The 25,583-nt window shown below is 46.6% G+C and overlaps 1 protein-coding gene and 1 long non-coding RNA gene across 2 annotated transcripts in view; both read left to right on the top strand.

Moving 5' to 3' along the window:
• Positions 1-25,583, top strand: part of LOC135810260 (leucine-rich repeat-containing protein 15-like) — a 342,979-nt gene that overhangs the window by 228,763 nt on the left and 88,633 nt on the right. The window contains exon 15 of the mRNA XM_065323740.1: positions 5,126-5,197. Within this exon, the coding sequence (XP_065179812.1) occupies positions 5,126-5,197 (72 nt within the window). The remainder of the gene's footprint in view (positions 1-5,125; positions 5,198-25,583) is intronic.
• Positions 16,567-18,591, top strand: LOC135810259 (uncharacterized). Its single transcript, XR_010552297.1, has 2 exons — positions 16,567-17,348; positions 18,263-18,591. It is a non-coding gene; the product is annotated as an uncharacterized LOC135810259 (long non-coding RNA).

Raw genomic sequence — 25,583 nt, 5'->3', positions numbered from 1 at the left:
TGGTGCCGCTTGCGGTCCTGGTCCCACTGCCTCCTCCTGATCCTCCGCCGTCGGCTCTTGCGGCGGTGGAGCTTGCCAGTGACGAACCGCAAGCAACACCGGCAGGGGCATTGACACTACAATCGCCAACCAAAACAGACTCACCTTGCGTATTAGCAGCTCCCACACCATCACCAACAATGCAATCTACAGCAACCACAACTAATCCACCATCCAAGCCCATTATTGAAAGACCAAGACGATCAACAGCCAACTACAACAGAAACTACGCACTCAACGGACAAGGGCGTAAGGAGGGGCGTGAGAGCAGGGTGACGGCCGAGTCCCGTTCAATGGACCATGTCAGGCGGGATAACAGAGAGAGCGCAGAGGAAGCAGATGATGGGACGGACGGTGAAGGGAGCAATGAGTCGGAGAGCGACGATTGTAGTGATCGTGAGAGTGCCAGTGAGAATGTTAGCGTTGTGCGTAGGTTTCGTGGTAGAAAGTCTTCAGTGTACAATCATCTGTTGGCTAGTCCTGATTGTTGCAATTCGTATTCCGACTCTTCATTCACTGTATTGTGCCGTGGTCGTCATGGTTATGGACTAACCTTTAAAAAGGTTTTGGAAGCCATCTGTCAGCGTCTGTATAAGCCTAATTTGTGTGTACAGAAAGATAGTATAATTGGGTTGAAATTGTTCAAGTAAAGTGTCATGTTTGGTGCGGCCAAGCTTGGCCGTTAATGTTCTAGGTGTAATGTACTGCCGTTATTTGTTATCACTTTGTCCTTCCTTCTTTCTTTCTCTTCTTTGTTCACTTTTCAGTTGCAAGTTTAGTGTTAGTACACACATTCGTTATTGCTCTCGCTTTCATTGTTAAAATTCACACTTGTAAATTTCACCGCTGTTGTTCTAAGTGTTATTTCTCTAACTTAGATTTTCTATAATAGTTCAATTTTGTTTTCAGTGTCCTTTAGTACAACTAAGATTCCTGATGAGTGTTGTGAGAAAACGTGTTTGAATCCCTTTCTTTCTCTTCACAATTTCTTCACATTTTTCATAGTTTTATTGTACATTGTCTCCACAGTTTTCCAATACATGAATACAGTGTACACAAATGTCGGTCCAGCTTGTATTACTGATTGTGGTTATCAAAATATAGGACCTGTTTGGCATACAAGAATCCGTACGCAGACTTATGACTGTTAGCATGGCTTAGTGGAAGGTTGACCGTTGGAACGGCACCAACACCTTCAGATCGGCGGCCATTCAGCAATGGATTTTCCAAGGGGACTCCATATCCCCACTGCTGTTCGTCATCTGCCTCATTATTATTATTATTATTATATATTTGAGGATTTCCCAAAGACGTAGTCTAAATTGAAGGGAGTTCCATTATAATGGGAGGCTGTAGGGTTGAGATAGCAGACAGTGGAGGGCTAATAATTCGTAATGAACAGCCTAGCAAGAGAAATACAATTATGCTGAATGTTCCAGAATGGTCCTTTAATCAATGATACCTATAGCCTCGGGATATGCCTTGAAATACGAAATGTACCGAAACAGAAACACAAAAATTTAATAAGAATAAGCGCAACGCACAAAGAAGGAGGACAGAGGCATGTCAGTGAGGTCATACGACTACTCCGTTCAGCTCTAAACGGCCACAACATCATCACAGCCATCAACACCTGGGCTGCGGCTTTGATATGGTATAGTGCTGGTATCTTGGCGTGGACGCAGGACGAGTTGAAATCTGCTGACCAAGGAACGCGCAAGCTCATGACTATGCATGGAGCTCTCGATCCACGCGGTGATGTAGCCCGTAAGTACGTCAATCGCAAGGAGGGTGAACGTGGTTTGCAAAGTATCCATGATGTTGTCACCATGGAGAAAAGCAATTTGCAGCGTTATGTGTTTCAGTCAGATGCAGAACTCATGAAGCTTGCTGCATCTATTCTGTGGCCACATCTGGTTGCCCCACCGGACACCTCAAATGTGGTGAAGTGCGGCTTCAAAAAGAACATCTCTTGGCGTGGACCCAGAAACCCTGGCATGGGTAGTTTGTCCGGCAAACAGAACAACTGACCAACGAGAACACCTGGAGTTGGCTGAAAAAGGCTGGTCCCAAGAAGATCATGGTTGGCCTCAAGAAGATCACAGAGAGCCTGATCATCGCGACACTATACCAGGCCTTGGCAACTAACCTGCTCAAGCCCCAAATCTTCCATCAGCGCGGAAGCCACCTGTCTCGAATGTGTGGGAAGGCAAGCGAGTCGGTTGCCCATATTCTATACGAGTGTTCAAAGCTCGCTGGACGGGATTACTTGGAGCGTCATAATCGGCTGGCCTCTGTGTGTGCATGGGATACCTTCTGAATACGAGTACTACAAGCACCACTGTGATCGGTCCAAGAGCATCATGCCCCGAGAGACGAGAGAGACGTTATCCCAGCTGCTGCCTACCCATTCAGCCTGAAGTGGGCGAGGAAGAGGTTTGGTTCAAGAGCCTTATTAGCTCGTCAAGATTAGTAGTTAGAAAAGATTATCAACACAGGACCATCCTTGCGATAATGCGGTGTACCATCTCCAGGTTGCAGAGTTGCGATTCCTCTTCCTCAGCACTATCCATTTCGGGTTCTCCACCACTCCTGCAACTGTTTCTGACAATTTCTTGACTTGACTATCTCGCAATCCTTGTCTGCTATCTGGAGGCTCATAAACCACAATACATTCTGAATACACAGGTACTCAGGTGTTGTGACAGTATGATTCGCCCTCATATGACAGAACAGATCCACCACTGCCAATGGTCACTACACTTGAACATCTATCAAATGAAGATAAAGTGGGCAATTTCGCTTTCATGGTCATCAGATTCATGCATGGTAATAGGCTACATCCATTCTAGTATTTCCTTGGCCGTCAGATTGCGATGGCTCCTGTGGGGCAATTTGCAGGAAAATGAAAGGGAATGAGCAGTATCAAGGACATTAGCTGAAGAGTGTTTGTGTAATCTGTGCACTAATGTATACCCGCGCCAAACTCGCGATTCTCGCCCCACGGTTGTATGCGGTCATGTAATTCCGTCCTGTATTCAGCCATTTCCCTGCCGAAGCACCTTTCTTTTGTCTGGTTGGCATACGAGCAACTCAATATGTCCAACACCTTCGATATGTGTTCATATTGTTTCTATCTACCTGCAATATTGGCTTTTTTGATGCAGGTGTCAAATGACACTGGTTGGCCGTTCTAGGTATACATACTCGCCTTTATGGTACCTCAACAATTAGAAATCAAAGGTCCATGGCAGACGAAAGAGGAAGGAACACTAGGAATAGTCACAAGATTTGAGCGTATTCTGATTCGCCATATTTCGGTAATTCCAAAAGTTGGACTCGCGCGGTGTCAAATGACACCGTTGGCTGTTCTAGGGTTAAAGTCACATTTTTGTCTGATACAGAATGTTCCTGAACGCTCCATCACGCTCCATTGATTCACCTCGAATGTCCCGTTCCTTCTTCTTGAAATATTTACGGTGCCCACTCGCACTTCGAACTGTGCACGGCACTTTCAAGACCTGATCAGCCTAGCCTGCAAGATCTGCACTGGCAGGCGCGGGTGCTGACTGATCGAACTGCACTGCAGAGTCGAACCGTGCTGACGGCAGACCTGCAGTTTATGCTGTGGAACGTTTTTTATTGTTTTTGAGCCATTCAGGGATTTTGAGAGAAATCCATGGATTCTGCATGTTTTGTCAAGGTATAGAGATTTTGGTGGTTGGCCAGTATGGATTTGTATTCGCTTTATTACTGCTCGTTATTTGTGGTTTCTTTGTGTCTTTCCTGTTGTCTTTTCGTTTGACCTTTGTTTTCCATTCTCCTTCTGCGCCTTCGTCATTTATTGGTATAATAAAAAGAATGGAGACACACTCAAGAGTTTGCGTTGCTGTGTGGTGGGGACCAGGGGGAGAACAACACTATTTCCATCTCACTTAGTCCCTATCCAAATAGCAAAGGGACGTCCGACTACAGCCGACAATCACAGGTGATACTCAAAAAAGAAAGAGCATGAAGAACGAGTGAGTTCAGATCCTACACAGAGAAGTTGCATCTAGCTGAGCCGTAACTAGCGAGAGTTTGAAAGAAATGTAGACGATGTCCAGATGTCCAGAGAAGTAACTGGGCACCGACAAAAGGTCAAACCCTCGTCGTTGGATGAAAAGGGTGACGTGCATGAGATACTCACACGGCAGCGCACAGTAAATGGTGCAACAAATTCTTCCTACATGTTCAGAACTGCATCACAGTGGATAATGTTAAATCATGTATCCCTCTATAACTTTCAAATGTTCTGAAGTTTTCGGAAGCGCAGAACGAAGATGATTTGGCCTTTAGTTTTCTTAGATTTCTAATTGAAGCCATGAGGCATTCGCCCATTGCGGATAATTATCTAAACTTGTTGGCAATGATAGATTCTGTTCGAAAAGCATTGACATTTCCAGAAACTTCAAACGTTATGGCACGCACTTCCTTTATTTCTGCTCCATTTCTTCATCAATATAACAAAAAGGGGAGGGGAAGGGGTGTCAACATAACGAAACATTGATTAAACGAACCATAAAGAAGACTGAGGATTTTTGTACCTTTTCTAACGCCATGATCAGCCAAAGACTATGAATCCCTTGGGAAGTCCCAGTTTAGGTATACTATCATATTCAGTTCTCACGCAATTTGTAACAATTCAAGCCAGTATATTGTTCATTCTTCGGCGGCCCGTTATTTATCTGCATTGGCAAACAATGCAACATTAGAAGTTGACAGTGGTGTATGTGAACTGTGTGTCTGCAGTGTTAAACAATGCATCGTTAGAAAATCAATTGTGTTTTCTTAGCTTTGCAACTAACCTCTTGTATAACAATAGGGGAAAATTGCCGGAGACTATATTTACAGTTGTGTATGTGAACTTTGCAACCTAACCAAGTTGCATACGAATCATGTTGTGGTTAGGAGTGTAGGTTATTTCTGAAAACAAGGTCATGATTCGGCCTTTTAGATTAGAACTACAATATCCTAGACTCGGTGTTTTGTGCTTTACCCGGAACATAGGAAGAGCAACATTGTCTTTGTGCTTTGTCGTTTGTAGATATTTGTACAAAAATCAGATCCAGAATTTAAGTGACGGTGTGTTCTCTGGTCTACCAAACCTCCAAAGCCTGTAAGTATTCTCAACTGCACCGCTGAACGCAGAGAATAGTAATTATACCTGTGTGTATATAGAGTACTGCTGGGTACATGATGAACAAACCTCTAATATCTGTGAGTATTATTATCTGCTGCACTGGATTGAAGGGAACAGTTGTAGATGCTTTGTGTAAAGCGCTTGTTGCATATCGTTTGTATTAGAAAGAAAGACGTTTCATGGCTCAATTTTGTTGTGGTCCTTTGGTTTATAAATATACCAAAGGTTGTTTTATTTTGCGCTCTCCTTTTCCCCCAGTTGGACTGTTTTGGTTTCACATTCAGTTTGTGCATGCACCATGGAACGGTTTCGTCATTGTCATGCGTTTTGTTTTGTTTTGTTTGCGTGCATGCTCATGTGCTGCTATGATGTTTGTCTTTTTCTTCAGTTTCCAGTTTCCCTTGTTGTGTCCGGTCTTCTTTGTTGGCCCGTTGAAAGTCTCCGTCTTGTCGAATAAGTAAATTATGTAAAACTTTAGTTCAGTTTTGTTGTTGTGTATGGCGGGTCGGATAGGCAGGGAGGCTCGGCGCCTGACGCCTGGCAATATGTGCGGGAGCACAAAAGTGCTTTAGTATTCTAGTGACCCCTGTACGTCTCACAGCTCGTCTTCTTTTTCCCAAATCCCATTGCTACATCACTGCTCCTGTGTATCCTTATTTACGCAATACAACCGACTCGGACAACCGACTCGCCATGATCCTCCTCTCAGTCACAACCTCTGTAATTCTACATAGATTCATAGTTCCTTCTGCACACTGGTAGGGGTAATCGGATTATGATCGGAAATGACCAGATTGTGCTCTAGCGGATGGTCGCAGGATGCTCGAGAAAACAGCTAATTATGCTTTTACGTGCTTCACCAAAAAGACCAAAAACAAAACAGATGACGATAATGAAAAAAGGACTCAGAAGAAAAAAATGATTCAGACCAAAAATATATAAAATAAAACAAATTATTCCAAATAGACAAGAAGCGCTATGTACATGTATGATCCTTCAATAGCAGGTGTGTATCTAACAGCCTCATTGGGAATCTGCCCTCTTTTCAGATAACCCACATTATGGTATCATATACGTATGGAGAAAGAGACGAACTATTCTATTTCATGAAGCTACTGGTGTCCAATGCTTTTGACATGTCGAGGCCAAGGACTTGGCGATCCCACACGAAGTGGGTGGCTTTACCTGAAATCCAGCGCTGTGTCCACACCACATTGGCAGTGCCACGGCAGGGCCTGAAACCAGACAAAGTCATTGTTACCAAGTGCCCTCTACCCCCATGCGTATTGCCCAGTGCCATTTTGCAGAGTTTTTCAGAGTTTCCCGTACCCGTTTTTCATGTCAACATTTTGACTGATATAGTTCACTTGTGAAGCCTGTGTACGAATTCAGTACAATTGTCAACTTCACTCAAGCTGACAGAGGAGGCCCGTCTGTATTCGGACAGTCTGCGCTAGACATTGTATGAGCTTTGGTATTTACCACATTGCGTTACTTAAGTTCTGCTCAACCTTCATTGTGTTCTTCTCTTATACTTATAGCCTTTCTGCTTATCTCTTCTTCATTGAGAGGGAGTAATGTAGGGCTGGGATTAGTGCTATCATAGTGGTCAGTGTAATGTTGTAGAGTATAGGCTATAGTATTAACACCATCATACTATAGTGTAGAGTTTGGCACATTCCGTATTGTGTTATAAGCCGAGTGTCGCATCATGCAGCATCTGAATACAGATCTTCTGGAACCAAGCAGTTGCTCTGGCAAGCGTGGGCTACGGTACTACACTGTCTACACTTTCCAAGTGTGCGGCTGATGACCGGAGTGGCACGAGTTGAAGGAAGAAATCGAAAGGCGAAGGTTCGCGTGTTCCTGGACTCGGGTGCTGAGGCGTCATTTGTGACTGCAGCGTTGGTGTCACCAATATAATTATGGAGAACCCGTTGGGGTTGAAAATGAGGTGAAGCCGTTCGGCGCGAAACCAACCAAACAGCGCATGGATAAGTACGCCATCACGATGCACGGTAGCTTTGCTAGCATTCTGGTACGCGCATTCACGAAACCAACGCTAGAGCTGGACCTGAAGTGCGCAAGTCCGCAGACCATTGCGCAGTGGCACAGTTGGGGAGTAGAGCTGAGTGACAAGCCTCAAGAAGGGACATCAGACGAAATACACTTGCTGATCGGTGCAGACTATATCAACGCGGTACTGCACAGCAAGAAGGAAGTTAGTGGTGAGACGGTGTGGAACACAGAGATGGGTAGTGTATTATCTGGTCCAGCGTCTGCACCCAGTCGAAACAGTCAGCCGGTGACCGTGTCATGTGTCACAGCCCACATCGACAAACTATGGCAGTCGGATGAACCTCCAGAACAACATCAGCACTTGCCATCTTTCCCGCTATGTCGCCAGGGCAGCGGGTACCAAGCGGGTCTCTTGTGGCGAAATGAGAGTCGCCCAATGGATAACTATGCTCAAGCTAGAGTCATCGCAACACAGCTTCTTGACAAGCTAAAGGGGAATGGGAAGCGTACACTCTATGATGATGTGCTGATTAGGGTGTACTGCGAGCTTGGAGCAATTGAGCTGGAGTCATGTGAGAGCGATGCCGGGTACTATGTACCGCATCATCGTGTATTCCGCAAGAACGCTGCAACCACGAAGTTAAGAGTGGTGTTCAATGCCTCGGCGACGGCTCCAGATGGCAAGTCGTTGAACGACATGGTTGACCCTGGGCCGTCGCGATTGCCGAGTCTCGCAGGTATGCTGTTAAGGTTCCGTGAATATAAGGTCGCGCTGCAAGCGGACATCCGCAAGGCTTTCTTCATGGTCGCGGTTAATCCCGAAGACCGTCCGTACCTGCGTTTCTTGTGGCCCGGTCGAAGCGACAGCGATGAACTGTAAACCTGGAGGCTAACGAAACTGCCATTTGGCGTAAACTGCTCGCCATAAATGCTTACTGCGGTGATTCAGCATCACTTGAAGGAACTAGGGGCGCTGTCTGCACCCAAAGAGCGAGACCGTATTGACCTCTTGCGCACAAGTTTCTACGTTGACGATTTGGTCTCTAGTGTCTCAAATGCCTCGGAAGCCAAGAAGATGCAAGAGTTCAGCGTGCGTGTGCTTACAGATGCTGGCATGGAGTTAAACAAGTGGCGAGGCAACGAAATCCCGTGCGATCCAGACGCCGGAGATAAAGTCCTCGGTCTGAAATGGAAAACTAGTTATGACTTGCTCAGCATAGCAGCGCTAGGCGAGTCCGATAGGCCGTCTGTTTGCACCCGGCGATCCCTCCTTAAGTGTGTTGCGTCAGTGTTTGATCCGCTAGGTCTAGCAGTACCAGCAGTTGTGCCGGGAAAGATACTGCTACAGCAAGCCTGGTAAGTCGGAGGCGACTGGGATGATAAGTTGCCTGATGGCATCGCAACCGCATGTGCACAATGGTGGGGAGAGTTGGCCGAAGTGGTGAGCATTGCCATACCTCGTTGGATTTGCTGCAATCTTGACACGCCGATTGCGCTTCATGCCTTCGCGGATGCCAGTGAGAAAGCGTTTGGATGTTCTTTGTATGCAGTCGTCAATGGACAGTCGCCCTTGGTATTTGCCAAGGCCAAAGTGGCACCAGTGTCTCCGCCCACGTTAGCCCGCCTTGAGTTACAAGCAGTATGTCTAGCGGCTCGCTACGCTGAGTTTGTGGCGAAGGAGCTGCGTGTGACCGTCATGCAAGTCTATGGCTGGACTGACAGTCTCGCTACCGTTTATTGCATCAGTAATCTATCGTACAAACGGAAAAAATTTGTGGCTAACCGCGTCAGTCAAGTCCAAGAGATATCGAAGAAGGTCGGCATTGTGTGGAACCATTGCCCGGGCCTTCACAACCCAGCAGATTTACCGCAGCGTGGGAGTAGTGCACAGCAGATCCGTAGTCCGTTATGGATGGGCGGACCAACCTGGATCACGGAGCCCAATGACTGGCCCATCGCATCCTCACCGCAGCTACAGAAGAGTCCAGTGGAGAAGTGCAAGTGTCAGCCACCACCTGTAGTTGCGAATCTGATAAGGAATGGTGGCTCCGATTCAGTAAGTGGTCGAGAGCATAGGGCATGGTGACTCAGATGTTGCAGTGGAAGCACACTGAGCCTCGTGCTGAACTCTATTTTGCAGCAGACAACGTATTGTACTGCATCATTCAAGCCGAATGTTTCGCTGAGGATCTTCAGCTGATCAAGCAAGGTCAACCAGTGAAGTCTGGGTCGAAGGCGTATCAGCTTGCACCGTTCCTGGATGAGCCGGGGGACGACTTCAGCACAGCGAGTTGGCGCATGGAGCCAAGCACCCAGTCCTGTTAGGCAAACATCATCTGACCGAGTTGTTGTTGGAGAAAACGCATTTCAAAAGGATGCACCAAGGTGTAGAAGGGGTCTTGTCGTTCATCCGTCAGAAATTCTGGATTATCGGTGGTCGACGAGCGCTACGCAACATTACTCAGCGATGTGTTACATGCCGCCGCTACAAGGCTAAGGCTGCCTCAGAAGTCTGCCCGCCGCTGCCAGAAGACCGAGTTATTCACGAGAGGCCGTTCACAACTACCGGCATCGACTATGCTGGTCCGTTGTACGTACGCAACGGTGAGTCATCTCCGAACGTATGGATGGCATTGTTTGTGCGTGCCACCACTAGATCAGTTCACTTGGAGGTGGTCGATAGTTTAAGTACTGAGTCATTCTTGATAGCATTTCGGAAGTTTGTCGCGCGACGTGGTTTGCCGTCTCGTATCAGGTCTGACAACGCTACAACGTTCAAGGCTGCACCTGACAAACTGAGTGTACCATGGATGTTCAATCCTCCTGCTGCACAATGGCATGGAGGCTTCTATGAGCGAATGGTTGGTACAGTGAAGAGTGCCTTGAAGAAGGTAATGGAAACAGCGTTTCTGAGGGTCCAGGAGCTTGAAACCCTCTTGTATTAGGTTGAAGTAGTGGTGAATAGTCGTCCACTAACTTATGTGTCTGATAGCCTGGATGAGCCACCATTAACCCCTGCAATGATAATGGGTAACATCTGGATATCGTCAAAGAAGCCAGCAGGTACCCTGGACGCTACGCAGATGTCAGCGAGATTGCGCTACCTCAGTCGGACACTGAAGCATGTCAAGAATCGTTGGGAGGTGGAGTACCTAAGTCAGCTGAACAGCACGAACAGACCATGTCGCGCCCTTTAGCTGTGGGTGATGTAGTCTTTGTTCTCGATGATACCAAGCGCAAGCAGTTCTGGCGTTTGGGACGGATCGTCGAGTTATTCCTTGGTCGAGATGGTAAGCGACGTGTTGCCAAGGTTAAGTTGAGTACCAGTACCCTGTTGAGGCCGATCCAGAGATTATGGCCATTCGAAGAGGTATTGTCACAGGACGTGGCTCTTGGGCCTGCCGATGCCGCTCAACCTGCTATCGTCCCTCATCAGCCAGCGTATGAACAGTCAGCACCATTACCACCACCATCATCACAGGAGAAGGGGATGACGCGTTCTGGGCGCGTAGTTAGAGCCCCGGATCTTTTTTGACTTGTGTGAATTGTTGTACGGCGGTGAGAAGCCCTTTGGTGGGGAGAATGTTGCAAACCACCAGTTCTCAAGTGGGAAAGGCCTTCGCGCTTATGGCATTGTATTCGTTGCAATATTGTATCTCGACTCCGCCATACCGCTGATGTTGCTGCATGGCATACGCTATATGCGCTATGTGCGGTTTGCAGTATACGCTGTCATGTCATATTTTTTATGTGTATGTTTTGATATACATGTAGGCTGTTTTTGCATGCTATAAATATCTGGTGTTATTAGTGTTCATTGTTAATTATTCGATGAAGTGAAATATACTGTGGAAGAGAAAAGAGTTGTCCTCATGCCATGTGATCGTTCGATCCTGTAAATTTAGAGAATCTCAGAGGGTTCATAACAATCATATTCTCGTGGATGCAAATCACGGTTTCAGTACACGGCCTCAAAACAACGTCAAATACATGTACTGCGAAATAACACTCAAACAACTACTCAGCGGCAAAGTTACTCTTGGCGCTTATCTTCGCACTTGTTTTTTCCGTATTCTGCTTGCGTTCTACCGCATAAAACCACCAATCATAACCTATACTTGGACCGTTTTATACAACAACATGACCGCTCAAACCCACACAGGAGTTGAGAATGGTGCCTTTCAGTCTTTTTGACAGGAACTGCCAGCAACAGACACTTCCGTCAGCGCAATAGGATTTACAAGGACAGGCCTAGCAAACAGCATGATTTGGTAAATTCACCCACACCACTTCCACTGAAGTAGTTTCATAATAGGCTGCTGAAAAACCTTTCTCCCTTCCTTTGGCAGTGACTTCAGCTGCTTCTCTGTGTCTGCGACCGATATCGCCATGCAATGAGCCTTGCCACTGATCGTTCCACTGGCTTCCTGGCAGTATCAACCCTGTCGTCCGTGTGCGATCTGGTAAGACCCGCCGTGCTCCTGAACCTGACGCAGAGATTTCCTGTAGCACTGCCGTTCGACCAGGTCCGCATTAATCCTAGATCACCTACTTTGCCAATGCTTCCAGCAAAGGGGCCATTTTACCTATAAACATTAATAATTATAATAATAATGTATCGGCGTTATACTTGGTGTCCACCTCGCTATCTTCCATCTTATTACGAGTGTGGTCCACACCTCTACCTCCCGGCGAACACGCACAACGGATTAGTGAAAAGATTCCTCCGACCGCTGCTTGCCTGTCAGCAACGTCTTTCACACTTTGTCTGGCGTCTTTCCGAACGAGGCAAGCAACTCTCGTAGTTTCTGCAGCAAATACAGATCCTCTCGTCTGTGCTACCCGCTAGCGCGATACGCAATCGAAGCAGCCATTCGCTTTCTTCGAACTCGTTCTTGGAATAGGTGGCCTCGAACAGGCCGAAATAACGCTCCAGTGAATGCGTTTCAACATATGAGGGGATTTTCATCAACGGTTTACGCCCACTGCTGTGACTGGGAGCTTCCGCTGTACCTCCAATCGCACTCTCATTGGCGGCTTCACCATCACCCTCATACGCCTTGGCAAAGCGCTCGTTAATCTCTTTGAGATTTTTGTCAAACTCGGTGCTGAGCGCCTCCTCTTGCCGTCTGGCACTGCGCCCCTCACGCTCCTCGTACTGTCGGAGCCTCTGCTCTACATGTTCCTCCAACTTCTCGCTTTCCAATTCTAACCGAATTCCATTGGCGATGAAGATGGCCTCCAAATTACTTAGTGCCTCTGTCATGAGCGCTTCAATCCTGGCGTGGTCCCAAAATGTTGTGAACCCTTCTGATTCTCTAAAAGTCAGGAACGAACGAGCACACGGCACGAGGACAGCTATTTTCTCTTCCACAGTATTGTTCACTTGATTGAATATAATAAACTAACACTAAGATCACCAGCTATTTATAGCATGCAAATGACAGCGTATATCAGGAAAGCATACGCATATAAAACATGACATAACAGTGTATGAAGAAGGGCTGAGGCTTCCAGCAGCTTCATCTGTGAAAAGAATTCGGGTGGACACACCCATTCCCATAGCGCTGCACATAACATCCGAACCAGCTCCGTTATTTTTACAACGTTTCGGCACTTGGCCATCGTCAGGTAATAACAATGAATACCGTGGAAGCCACACAAGAGCAGTATATACGCAGAGTGTAGCGCCAAAAAAGATGCGAATTATGTCACCTAGTATGCAGAAGGGGGGGGGGGACAGAGAGAGAGAGAAAAGGCGCAACTAGCACATGACGGAGGAGAAGCAGCAGAAGGTAGCGCGCATTGTGCTCCGTGAATGGCGTTACGCAGAGTGTAGCGCCAAAAAAAAAATGATGCGAGTTATGTCACCGGGGGGGGGGGGGGAGAGAGAGAAGGTTCAACAGTGCACATCACGGAGAAGAAGAGCGCGCCGTTGTACTCTACGAAGTGAGGGTACATGCCAAATAATTATGGTGTTAATTCTAGCACAGGAGGGGAGCACGGAGCCCCATGAGTCAATGCACTATGAGGTTAAACTTCCATGCCAAACTGTTACCACCAGGGACGCGACGAGGCATCAGGAACAGAATGGATTTGAGTGACCCACCTCATATTATAACTATTCAGTGATATTGAAGTAGCAGCAGGGGAAGCTGAGAAAATTCACAACAAATCCCATCCGGTGCTTATGTTCACATGGGGCTTGGCATCACGAATCTCAATCGCCTCGCGCAGTTTGCGACGGGCTCAATCAGACTCTCTTCCTATTACTTCAACTGCAGAGAATGCACTTTGCCCATAGTTAAGCTTACATCCAGGGTGAGTGGTACGAAAATGTTGGCCCCATGGCTTGTCGAGTTCCTGGCGTCTTGCCTCACCATTATGTTCTTCCAGGCGAGTTTCCAGAAAGCGGCCAGTCTCACCAACATATTGTTCCGGACATTCTTTGCACTTCAGCTGATATACAACATTCTTCTGCATACATACATCCTGTCCCCCGGATATACACGAGATACACGGCCCCTTTGGGCGACCTCTCTTTTTCGGTTGTAGCGGATTTGCAGCCTTGACACATAGAGGAGGAACGAGGGCGGAGCGACACAATGTGCGCCTCAGGCTACCAGTGTGCTCATATACGACTCTAACCGGAATTTTTTACTTTCTGATTGCTTTATTCACTGCTTGATGTACTTTATCTGACTTATATGGAAGCTTTAGAAATGCGCAGCATGGGTTGGCATGGCGACGACGCTTTGGCCTTATGGAGGCAGTGCGTGCCTCTTCAATGATTCTCTCTGGGTAATTGTTCAATCTTAATTGTTCATGAACCCTCGCTTCACTTTCTGCACGCATTCTGGTATTCGATATGAGCCTCTGAGCTCTTAGGAATTGCGACGAAGCAACTGCCAATTTGATATGGTGGGGAACTGCCGAAGTATAATCAATGAGTAGACCACTAGCACATGCCTTCTGGTACAGCTTGTATGCCAGCTTGTCTTCCTGGATCATAATTGTGATATCCACATAATTTATGGAGCCACTCACCTCGCTGAGCTCATATGTGAAGTTGATACTTGGGTGTGCAGAGTTGAAGTGCTGCACAAACCGCATCAAGCTCTCTCTGCCGTGGGTCCATAGCAGCAGGATATCGTCGATGTAGCGTTTGTAGAGGAGCGGTACTAACGGAGAATCCTGCAGAAGCCTGGCCTCAACCGTATGCATGAAAAGAATCGCAAATGGGGGTGCAAGACTGTTACCCATTGCAACCCCGTCCACTTGGTGATAGATCTGATGGCCGAATCTGAAATAGTTGTGGCTGAGAACAAACAGCAGCAGATTCCGTACCCCGCTCACACTCAGCCCAAACATGTCAATCCGCTGGGAATACTGCTGCAGCATATCCACCACTGCCTGAACGCCCTCCCGAATAGGTATGCTCGGATATAACCCGACTACATCCATGGACATAACAATGGTGCCATCGGGGGCGTTCAATCCCGGACATGCGTCACAGATGTGGGTTATTGCTTCCGTCGTGTTAGCCAGGTGGGCCGGGACAAATGGAATGAGCTGCTGTAGGATGCGCTCCAATACAATAGATACTCCAGTCGTTGGGCTGTCGCACGCTGCTACCACGGGTCGCAATGGTAAGTTCTGCTTATGGTCCTTTGGAAGACCGTACCACTCGGGGAACTTCGTACTGCTTGGTAGGATTGACTTTAGGAGTTTTGAATCCATGTTCTTGCACTCTGACAGTATTACTTCTCGTGTCTTGGTCTCGTAGGACTCTATGGTCAAATCTACTTTCTCATACATGGTCATGTTCGATAATATGTCTTCTGCTTTCTGCAAATACAGCTCCTGTCTCATAGCAACGCGTTTTTTACTTTTATCCGATGGTTTTAAAATGGTTTCTTGGTCTGTGCGAAGTCGCTTCAGCTCCACCCGCTCCTCCTGCGTCAGATTGGGCTTAGAGGGTGTGTGTCTGTCATAAGCCCGTAACACCTTGTCGCGGAAGTTGGCCATGTTCCTTTCGTCTTTGTCATCCATCTGTGGGGGCTGCTTAAAGCCACGCTTCATCAGCTTCCACAATTTCTTGTCCTGTCTGATCTCTGGCGGTGGGTCCTCCTCTTTGAGGTCCACACCCTGAGGCTGGGGCTGTTGCCACCGGAGGGTGAACGCCATCCTCTCTACCGATGTCTCAACATCTGTTCGTTCTTGCTTGCTGAGCCTCCCCGTCGACGGGACAAAGCTAGGTCCATGTTCCAGCAGACGCCTTGTCTGGTCGGACACACAATCGTCCACCACCAACGCCCGCTATAGGACTGGCTCAGCATTGGTCGTATGCCCACTGGGTGACGCAACACCAACGGCGGCAACAGGAGTTGGGCCGCGGGACGAGCTGTTGTTTCCTAAGAGCTCAGAGGCTCTCATCGAATACCAGAATGCGTGCAGAAAGTGAAGCGAGGGTTCATGAACAATTAAGATTGAACAATTACCCAGAGAGAATCATTGAAGAGGCACGCACTGCCTCCATAAGGCCAAAGTGTCGTCGCCATGCCAACCCATGCTGCGCATTTCTAAAGCTTCCATATAAGTCAGATAAAGTAAATCAAGCAGTGAATAAAGCAATCAGAAAGTAAAAAATTCCGGTTAGAGTCGTATATGAGCACACTGGTAGCCTGAGGCGCACATTGTGTCGCTCCGCCCTCGTTCCTCCTCTATGTGTCAAGGCTGCAAATCCGCTACAACCGAAAAAGAGAGGTCGCCCAAAGGGGCCGTGTATCTCGTGTATATCCGGGGGACAGGATGTATGTATGCAGAAGAATGTTGTATATCAGCTGAAGTGCAAAGAATGTCCGGAACAATATGTTGGTGAGACTGGCCGCTTTCTGGAAACTCGCCTGGAAGAACATAATGGTGAGGCAAGACGCCAGGAACTCGACAAGCCATGGGGCCAACATTTTCGTACCACTCACCCTGGATGTAAGCTTAACTATGGGCAAAGTGCATTCTCTGCAGTTGAAGTAATAGGAAGAGAGTCTGATTGAGCCCGTCGCAAACTGCGCGAGGCGATTGAGATTCGTGATGCCAAGCCCCATGTGAACATAAGCACCGGATGGGATTTGTTGTGAATTTTCTCAGCTTCCCCTGCTGCTACTTCAATATCACTGAATAGTTATAATATGAGGTGGGTCACTCAAATCCATTCTGTTCCTGATGCCTCGTCGCGTCCCTGGTGGTAACAGTTTGGCATGGAAGTTTAACCTCATAGTGCATTGACTCATGGGGCTCCGTGCTCCCCTCCTGTGCTAGAATTAACACCATAATTATTTGGCATGTGTAATACATGTAGGTAGCCGAGTGGTAGGCGCGGTGCAATTAAAGGGGAACTCCACGAAAAAATGAAACTTTGATAGCCTGTAGAGTTTCGGGCGCTGAGTCGAATGGTCTTGGTCCGAAGTCTCTACGACGAAGCGTTCTTGAGATATTTCACTTTGAAATTGCAAAAACGGGGGCCGCGCCCTGACGTCATGCGGCCATTTGGTTACATCATCACGGGCTGCCTACGTCATTGTGGCAAAGTCGTTTCTCTTCGCCAGTCTACAAGCACTAATTATTTTAGTTGGTATTTCAAGGGAAGATGGGCGATTCCGAACAATCCTCTGTCCCCAGCAATGAAGGCAGCGATGCTGAGGCCAGTGAGGACGACCAACAGCCCACCGCCGCGTATGGTTGGGGCAGGGAGCCCAGATACTCTGCTGAGGAGCTGCCATCGCGTGTAACAAATGTGGAGGAAGAAGATGCGTCAGCAGCTGCGTCCGACAGAAGACGAGTAGCTTGGCCACCAGAATCTCGATTCGTTTGGGACTCCGACTGGTGCGAGCGTGGACAAAAGTGTATAGCCATGCCCAGCCCGCGGGAATGATTTTGCTGGTAGGATGCTGCCGTCGCTGTCGACAAGACGGCCCAAGGTTTCTTGCGTAGCGGACCTCGCAGATTACGAGATCGCATCCTTGCATTAGGCTGTGCTCATCACTGCTCTTCGAGGTTATCTCGACATGCAGAAGCCGCCAATGCCAGTGACAGAAGAGTCTGACATTAGGTAAGCCTCAATTAGTTTGCCTTGACTTGTCTTGTGAGGATCGCGTATCAGCATGATACACTTATTCTTATTTTTTGGGGGAAATTTATTGTTGTCAGGCGCACTACAGTAGGCGTCGCACAAGAAAGACATTGTACTGGTAGTTATCACAAGTTTCATGCATGACACAAACAAATTTCTCTTTGCTCCGAGTATGTCTTGACTTATCTTGTGAGGATCGATGCGCGTAATGTTTTGTGTGTAACTAATTATTGTTGTCAGGCATAGCACGAACAACGGTGTTCTGTACTATAGACCGTGCTATCACAAGTTTTCATGCATGACTCACATTTGTCTTTGTCATTTTCCCTTGGATTGGTACAAGATCTACAAAGTATGGTAGGTAGTGTTCTGTTGGTGAAGAGAGCACTGCACACAGTTTATGAGCACCATGGGTGCATTTGATCACAACCGAACCCATACTTTATCGTTTCAAGCGATAGACTTTGTCAATAAACTCGTTTTCTAGTATACCATGGCATGCAACGTACAAGCGTGGGGTCAAGAAAGCGTACACCAAAATAATGCACAAATTCTGGCAGGAGAGTAAGAAATCTGTACTTTCTGACCAAGACATCTCTGTACTAGTAGGTAATCGAACGCGTCCTAATCAGTATTCATCCCCCAGATCATTGGAATTCAATTTGAAATCAGCAATTATGGTAAATTCTACAAGACCCTCCATCTTTGTACCAGTGGACACTAAATTAGTATGGCGCGCGCACTGAAAGTGCAGGTAGGTACCGGTAGGTGCAATACAGCGCATATGTAGAGTAAATGAGTATTTGACTATAATAATTATTACGGTACAGCAATGTGGTATGTGTACAAGCACTCATCATACACATTCCATATGACATTCTGTGTTTGTGTAGATCTCTACGCTATGCGGCACACAGGCAGTACACACTATGTACACGGCAAATTGGGCAAGCACGTTCGTTGTCGTCTTCCAGCCTGCGTTGTGAATACCATCAGGCAAAGATATCCAAATCCTGCACCACCTCAGCCTTCTCAGGAGGCTTCCACCTGGAATTTGGCAGGGAAACACGCTTCTCCAAGGCAGGAACATGGAGGTTGCCATTTGCAACCGCTACCACCTCACACATGAGCTTGTCAACATACTCATAGCTCTTTCTGTCGTATAATTTTCTATTTGGCCACAGTCTTCTTTATGCTTTGAGAACTGGACTTTATACCTTCCTATCACGGTCTTTTTGGTTGTGCTGTGGCGACGGTTGACATTGACGTCGTCAAGAGCTGCGAGATGTGCGTGTCCAATCATCCCCAGAATTGAGAAACGAATGCGTTTGAGAATGTAGTTTGGCATGACACTGTGATATACCTGCATGGCAAAAAGAATGTGGAGAAAACACACTTGCTTAGACAATATACTGCTGTATGAGAAAATGGAAACTTCACCGTACAGGACGACTCTTGTTCTCAATTGCATTGTTCGTTTCATTCCCTGTGTTGCCCATAAGAGACGGGAGCAAAAATGTTGCAGCAGATGTTTGTTGTCTTCTGGCGTGGAGTGGCGGCGTCATTAGATGTACACATAGTCATTTCACTAAGTATACCACTACTACAGCATATGTACTATCCTTAGGCTAGCGTGCGTGCGAGTGAGTTTGAGTATGTGGGTGCGTATGTGTGTGTGTTGTTGTGTTTGTGTGTGTGCACGCACACGCACGCGCACGCATGTGGGTGATGGTGTGAGTGCATGTGTATAATATGTGTAGTTCCCACTGTATTCCTTGCACAATAGGTCTTCACTTACTTTTCTTTCGCATACAACCAGAACCCATTCCTTGTTCGAAATTAGATTTTTTTGGCCTGGTGATCCCGCAAGCGTGGAACTCGGAGTGTAATATATTTTTGTTTCACTTTACTTGCACTATTCCAAGGCTGTCCAGACTTCTAACAACTGCTCTGAGTGATATGGTATTCATGCAACCATGCCTAGAAGTAGGGTAGCTGTTATAAATAGAGACATATCCACGCAATCAACTTACACTGGTTCAGTTTGGCAGGATTGGTGAGACAGTTCGTCGTGCATGCTGCCTGCACATCGCAAGCAAACAGTTCTGTAACCTTCGTACTTGCTGGGGGTCTGTCTGTTTGCGTCCCAGTTGATGACAGATGTGCACAGTTTGAGTACTGGTATGCGCAAAGTTACTGGGGTAATATCGTTCATCAGCTAGCTGCAGTCGGAGTTGATGGGGTGATGTACTCTTCTGATCCTGATGGGACGTATCTCGCCCTGCTTTCTCAGTTGCAGCTTGTTGAGTTCGCTTTGCTGGAGGCTCACGGTTCGGAGGGCACTGGTACACTGATGAGGGCTTTCCTGGACGGCGTACTCGTCAAAACTCAGCTCTCAAGTCCCTCTGGATCATAAATGCAGCGAGCAAACATAGCTCGTGCTGCGAAAATAGGGTTGAAAATTTCACGACGCATTGCAACATCTCGGCGCTTTGCCAGGTCTCCATCCTTTGGGAATTTGAGAAAACTAACCCCAGGAGGATGATGTGATACTGGCACAATCAACAACACAACAATTTGGCATTGCAGCGGCTCAGGCGACTTGGCAAACTACTTTCTGAAGTGACTTTCGTCCTGAAGAAAGTGAGATTCAAAATCCAAGTATTTTCGCGCATTGCCACAATGACGTCACACATACATTGGTATGGGGCGTGGCTAAAATTGAAATATCTCAAGAACGCTTTCTCGTAGAGACTTCGGACCAAGACCATTCGACTCAGCGCCCGAAACTCTACAGGCTATCAAATTTTCATTTTTTCGTGGAGTTCCCCTTTAACAAGAATTACTTTTATTCTACTTTCAGGTACACACCTGAGATATAATCGTTATTGCAAGAAGAAGCGGCAAAATAAATAACTTTCTCTCCGGTGCTCACCTAGAGGCTGAATCCTTATTCTTCGAGTTAGCTTTGATTGCTATCCAATCTAATCTAATCTTCTCTTCATCAAAACAGAAATGCACAGCCGCTTTTATGCAGCAGACGACGTACGCTTACATACGGAGATACACTAAATATACATCAGGCAAAGCTCCGTATTAGTTCCGTACTGCTTCCGTATTGGTCGGGCAGGGATACTACACCCTCCCTTCCTACAGATAATCACGCCCTCGTGATTTTCAAAAAAATTAGTGAGGAGTTACGAACAACAGCGTCAACCGGAAGATGGCAAATTATATCGGAAATGATAACGTTTAGAGTAGACAGAAGAAATGAACTGATAACAAATCATAAAATAGAAGTAAAAGCACACCAGGTTCACACGATCTCACGGGGTCAAAAGGGGAAAGAACTGTCCTCCAAATAGGACCTGAAACCACAGCACTCTTGCTGCACTACGCTGGCACAACCCGCCAGGAACATCGCAGTTCAAAAACCGAACTGAATACACTATAACTATAAGGGGCGTTGTCACACACATTGTCCCACGTTAGCTGGGTAAACCGTGGCTCACCATGATCAGACGCCTACCAAACTAAACTGGATTCACACACTCGCATAAAGGAAGACTGAAAAGAACAGGGAGACTGAAGGAAGACAGGAAAGAAAATGCCATACCTGGAATCAGCGTTAGTAACCACGGCGGCTGCTGGAGCTACGGCGGAGAGCAAGCCAGGTTTTATCTTCATCTTGGTTGAGCCGGTCACCCAGAGCGGCTAGCTCGGCGTCAGACAAATGACCTCCCTCCTCGTCTTGAGTCGCGGTCTTCACATTGTCAATAGCATCGCTTTGCGCGACGTAAAGAGTGATGGTCTAGCCAGGAAGAGTGTTGACGAAAATCTGCATCCCATCACGGAGACGAAGTACCAAGTGACGAGTGGGCTCCTGCTTCCGACTGCGTGCCGGCGAAAATCAAACGCTGGTGGTCTTAGGGAATACCCTCCTTGTCATGGGCAGCAGCCTGCCTGTTGTCGTCCTCATCAGCTTCGACATCACCACCGGTAGTATTCATGAAGGTAGCAGGTCGCTTAGAATCGCCATGGTAGTCTGGGGTCGAATCACGTTGTTCTAAAACACACCGCTGCCACCAATGTAATAGGTAGCCGAGTGGTAGGCGCGGTGCAATTAACAAGAATTACTTTTATTCTACTTTCAGGTACACACCTGAGATATAATCGTTATTGCAAGAAGAAGCGGCAAAATAAATAACTTTCTCTCCGGTGCTCACCTAGAGGCTGAATCCTTATTCTTCGAGTTAGCTTTGATTGCTATCCAATCTAATCTAATCTTCTCTTCATCAAAACAGAAATGCGCAGCCGCTTTTATGCAGCAGACGACGTACGCTTACATACGGAGATACACTAAATATACATCAGGCAAGCTCCGTATTAGTTCCGTACTGCTTCCGTATTGGTCGGGCAGGGATACTACACATGTACCCTCACTTCGTAGAGTACAACGGCGCGCTCTTCTTCTCCGTGATGTGCACAGTTGCACCTTCTCTCCCCCCCCCCCCTCTGTATAGAGGTGACATAACTCGCATCATCTTATTTTTTGGCGCTACACTCTGCGTAACGCCATTCACAGAGCACAATGCGCGCTACCTTCTGCTGCTTCTCCTCCGTCATGTGCTAGTTGCGCCTTTTCTCTCTCTCTCTGTCCGCCCCCCCCCCTTTCTGCATACTAGGTGACATAATTCGCATCTTTTTTGGCGCTACACTCTGCGTATATACTGCTCTTGTGTGGCTTCCACGGTATTCATTATAACAGTGTATGCAGTAAAAACTGCACACAGCGCATATAGCGTATGCCATGCAGCAACCTTAGCGGTACGGCGGAGTCGACATACAACATTGCAAAGAATACAGTGCCATAGACGCGAAGGCCTTTCCCACTTGAGAACTGGTGGTTTGTAAAACTCCTTCTGCGACCTCATCATTTGTTCTTATAATAAGAAGTGAGATACAATCAAGAGTTGCCACAGACATCACATGTCCTTGCACAATACAGAACAAGAACACTTATGTGCGCTTACAATACAATAGTACTGTCAATACATGAAGTTATTACTCAATTTCAAATTTGAACTTAACGGAGAACATGAAGTTATTACTCACTTTATTGTCCTAACAGCAAAGTCGATACATGAAAGGTCCACGATGGGAAAGAAGAAGGACTGGCATCATCATTAAACTTTGAGAAGAATAATCCCACCGATTATCTAGAGCGGATTGACAATGTAATTCGAAATGGCATAGATAAACAGACAGTTTCCTTCGTAACTGATCAATAATGCCCTTGAAAGGTGTGCTAAACATACCTTCGCTGTTGAAAAGGAATGTTGACATAATGTTGCAAGTGTCCACTTTTTGGTCGTGCGATCCTTTGGTTATGTCAAGTAGCATGGAACAGAACCGTAGGCGAGAATCATGCAGTAGTTAAATCCACTCTGTGTGACATTGAATATGGCCAGCGTGGAACTATGACATCCGGCGATAGTCCTAATGTTGCGAAATTCCGTTCGACTATCATTTACGCACGTTGTTGTATTTTGTTCTTGTGTCGTAGAGTCCAGTGTCTGATGTCATAATATACTCATGTAGAGTCCAGTGTCTGATGTCATATATGGTCTAATAGTAATAATATAGGAACTGTTTGGCAAACAAGAATCCGTACGCAGACTTATGACTGTTAGCATGGCTTAGTGGAAGTCGGACCGTTGGAACGGCACCAACACCTTGAGATCGGCGGCCATTCAGCAAGGGATTTTCCAAGGGGCCTCCATATCCCCACTGTTCTTCGTCATCTGCCTCATACGACTACTCCGTTCAGCTCTTAACGGCCACAACATCATCACAGCCATCAACACCTGGGCTGCGGCTTTGATATGGTATAGTGCTGGTATCTTGGCATGGACGCAGGACGAGTTGAAATCTGCTGACCAAGGAACGCGCAAGCTTATGACTATGCATGGAGTTCTCGATCCACGCGCTGATGTAGCCCGTAAATACGTCAATCGCAAGGAGGGTGGACGTGGTTTGCAAAGTATCCATGTTGTTGTCACCATGGAGAAAAGCAATTTGCAGCGTATGTGTTTCAGTCAGATGCGGAACTCATGAAGCTTGGTCAAGCCCCAAATTTTCCATCACAGCGGAAGCCACCTGTCTGGAATGTGTGGGAAGGCAAGCGAGTCGGTTGCCCATATCCTATGCGAGTGTTCAAAGCTCTCTGGACGGGATTACTTGGAGCGTCATAATCGGCTGGCCTCTGCGTGTGCATGGGATACCTTCTGAATACGAGTACTACAAGCACCACTGTGATCGGTCCGAGAGCATCATGCACCTGCGGGTGACGTGCCTGATGCTAGAGATACGTCATCTCTCCGCAGGATCAAAAGATCAAGATTCTGTGGGATTTCACCATCTGGTGCGATCGCTTCATTGAGCACCGAAGGCTTGATATTGTTCTGCTTGATTTGAAACAAACTCCCATTAAAGTCACACTTTTGTCTGATACAGAATGTTCCTGAACGCTCTATTACGCTCCATTGAATCACCTCGAATGTCCCATTCCTTCTTCTAGAAATATTTACGGTGCCCACTCGCACTTCGAACTGTGCACGGCACTTTCAAGACCTGATCAGCCTAGCCTGCAAGATCTGCACTGGCAGGCGCGGGTGCCGACTGATCGAACTGCACTGCAGAGTCGAACTGTGCTGACGGCAGACCTGCAGTTTATGCCGTCGAACGTTTTTTTATTGTTTTCGAGCCATTCAGGGATTTTGAGAGAAATCCATGGATTCTGCATGTCTTGTCAAGTAATAGAGATTTTGGTGGTTGGCCAGTATGGATTTGTATTCGCTATATTACTGCTCGTTATTTGTGGGTTCTTTGTGTCTTTCCTGTTGTCTTTTCGTTTGACCTTTGTTTTCCATTCTCCTTCTGCGCCTTCGCCATTTGTTGTTATAATAAAAAGAATGGAGACACACTCAAGAGTTTGCGTTGCTGTGTGGTGGGAACCAGGGGGAAAACAACACTATTTCCATCTTACTAAGTCCCTATCCAAATAGAAAAGGGACGTCCGACTACAGCCGACAATCACAGGCGATACGCAAAAAAAGAATGAGCATGAAGAACGAGTGAGTTCAGATCCTACACAGAGAGGTTGCCATCTAGCTGAGCCGTAACTAGCGAGAGATTGAAAGAAATGTAGACGATGTCCAGATGTCCAGAGTAGTAACTGGGCACCGTCAAAAGGTCAAACCCTCGTCGTTGGATGAAAAAGGTGACGTGCATGAGATACTCAGACGGCAGCGCACAGTGAATGAAGCAACAAATTCTTCCTACATGTTCAGAACTGCATTACAGTGGATAATGTTAAATCATGTATCCCTCTATAACTTTCAAATAGTCTGAAGTTTTCGGAAGCGTAGAACGAAGATGATTTGGCCTTTAGATCACTAATTGAAGCCATGAGGCATTCATCCATTACGGATAATTATCTAAACTTGTGACAATGACAGATTCTGTTCGAAAAGCATTGACATTTCCAGAACCTTCAAACGTTATGGCACGCGCTTCCTTTATTTCTGCTCCATTTCTTCATCAATATAACAAAAAAGGAAGGGGGGTGTCAACATAACGAAACATTAATTAAACGAACCATAAAGAAGACTAATCGACGTGGAGACAACAATTTTATAAAAGCAATAAAGAGAACAAATTCATCAGTCATCGCCACACTACAACGAAGTCATGAAAGTTTATCAGAATTAATTTTCTTGTCACATTCATCAGTGGAAAGTCGTGACTGAAGAGTAACCATGCTGAACAATGATTAAATATACATTCAATGATGTGTTACGAGAACAAAATACAGTGCCAAAATAGAATGAGGGAAGGTGAGACAATAGAAGTGAAGTGAGAGCTAAGTGCAACGGCGGGTGAGAAACTAATAATTATAACGCTAAAACTGTGGAGTGAGACAAACAATCATGCTGTGCACCTACGAAAACAATTTTAACGCAACTACATGTTTCTTCTGCTTACAAAGATCAGGCTTATGCAAACGAATACAAACAGCCTCAAGTACTTTCAACTGACTAGCATACCGTGCACGACAAAGAACAGAAAAACTAAAATCATCATACACCTGCAGACACTTAGGGTGAGACAAAAAGTGAAGAAAACGGCAGACTTCTTACGATCACAATCACC

This window comes from Sycon ciliatum, chromosome 2, assembly GCF_964019385.1.
Source record: "Sycon ciliatum chromosome 2, ocSycCili1.1, whole genome shotgun sequence".
Classification (NCBI taxonomy): domain Eukaryota; kingdom Metazoa; phylum Porifera; class Calcarea; order Leucosolenida; family Sycettidae; genus Sycon; species Sycon ciliatum.
The sequence above is the reverse complement of the archived record's forward strand: the minus strand, read 5'-3'. Positions and strand labels throughout refer to the sequence as shown.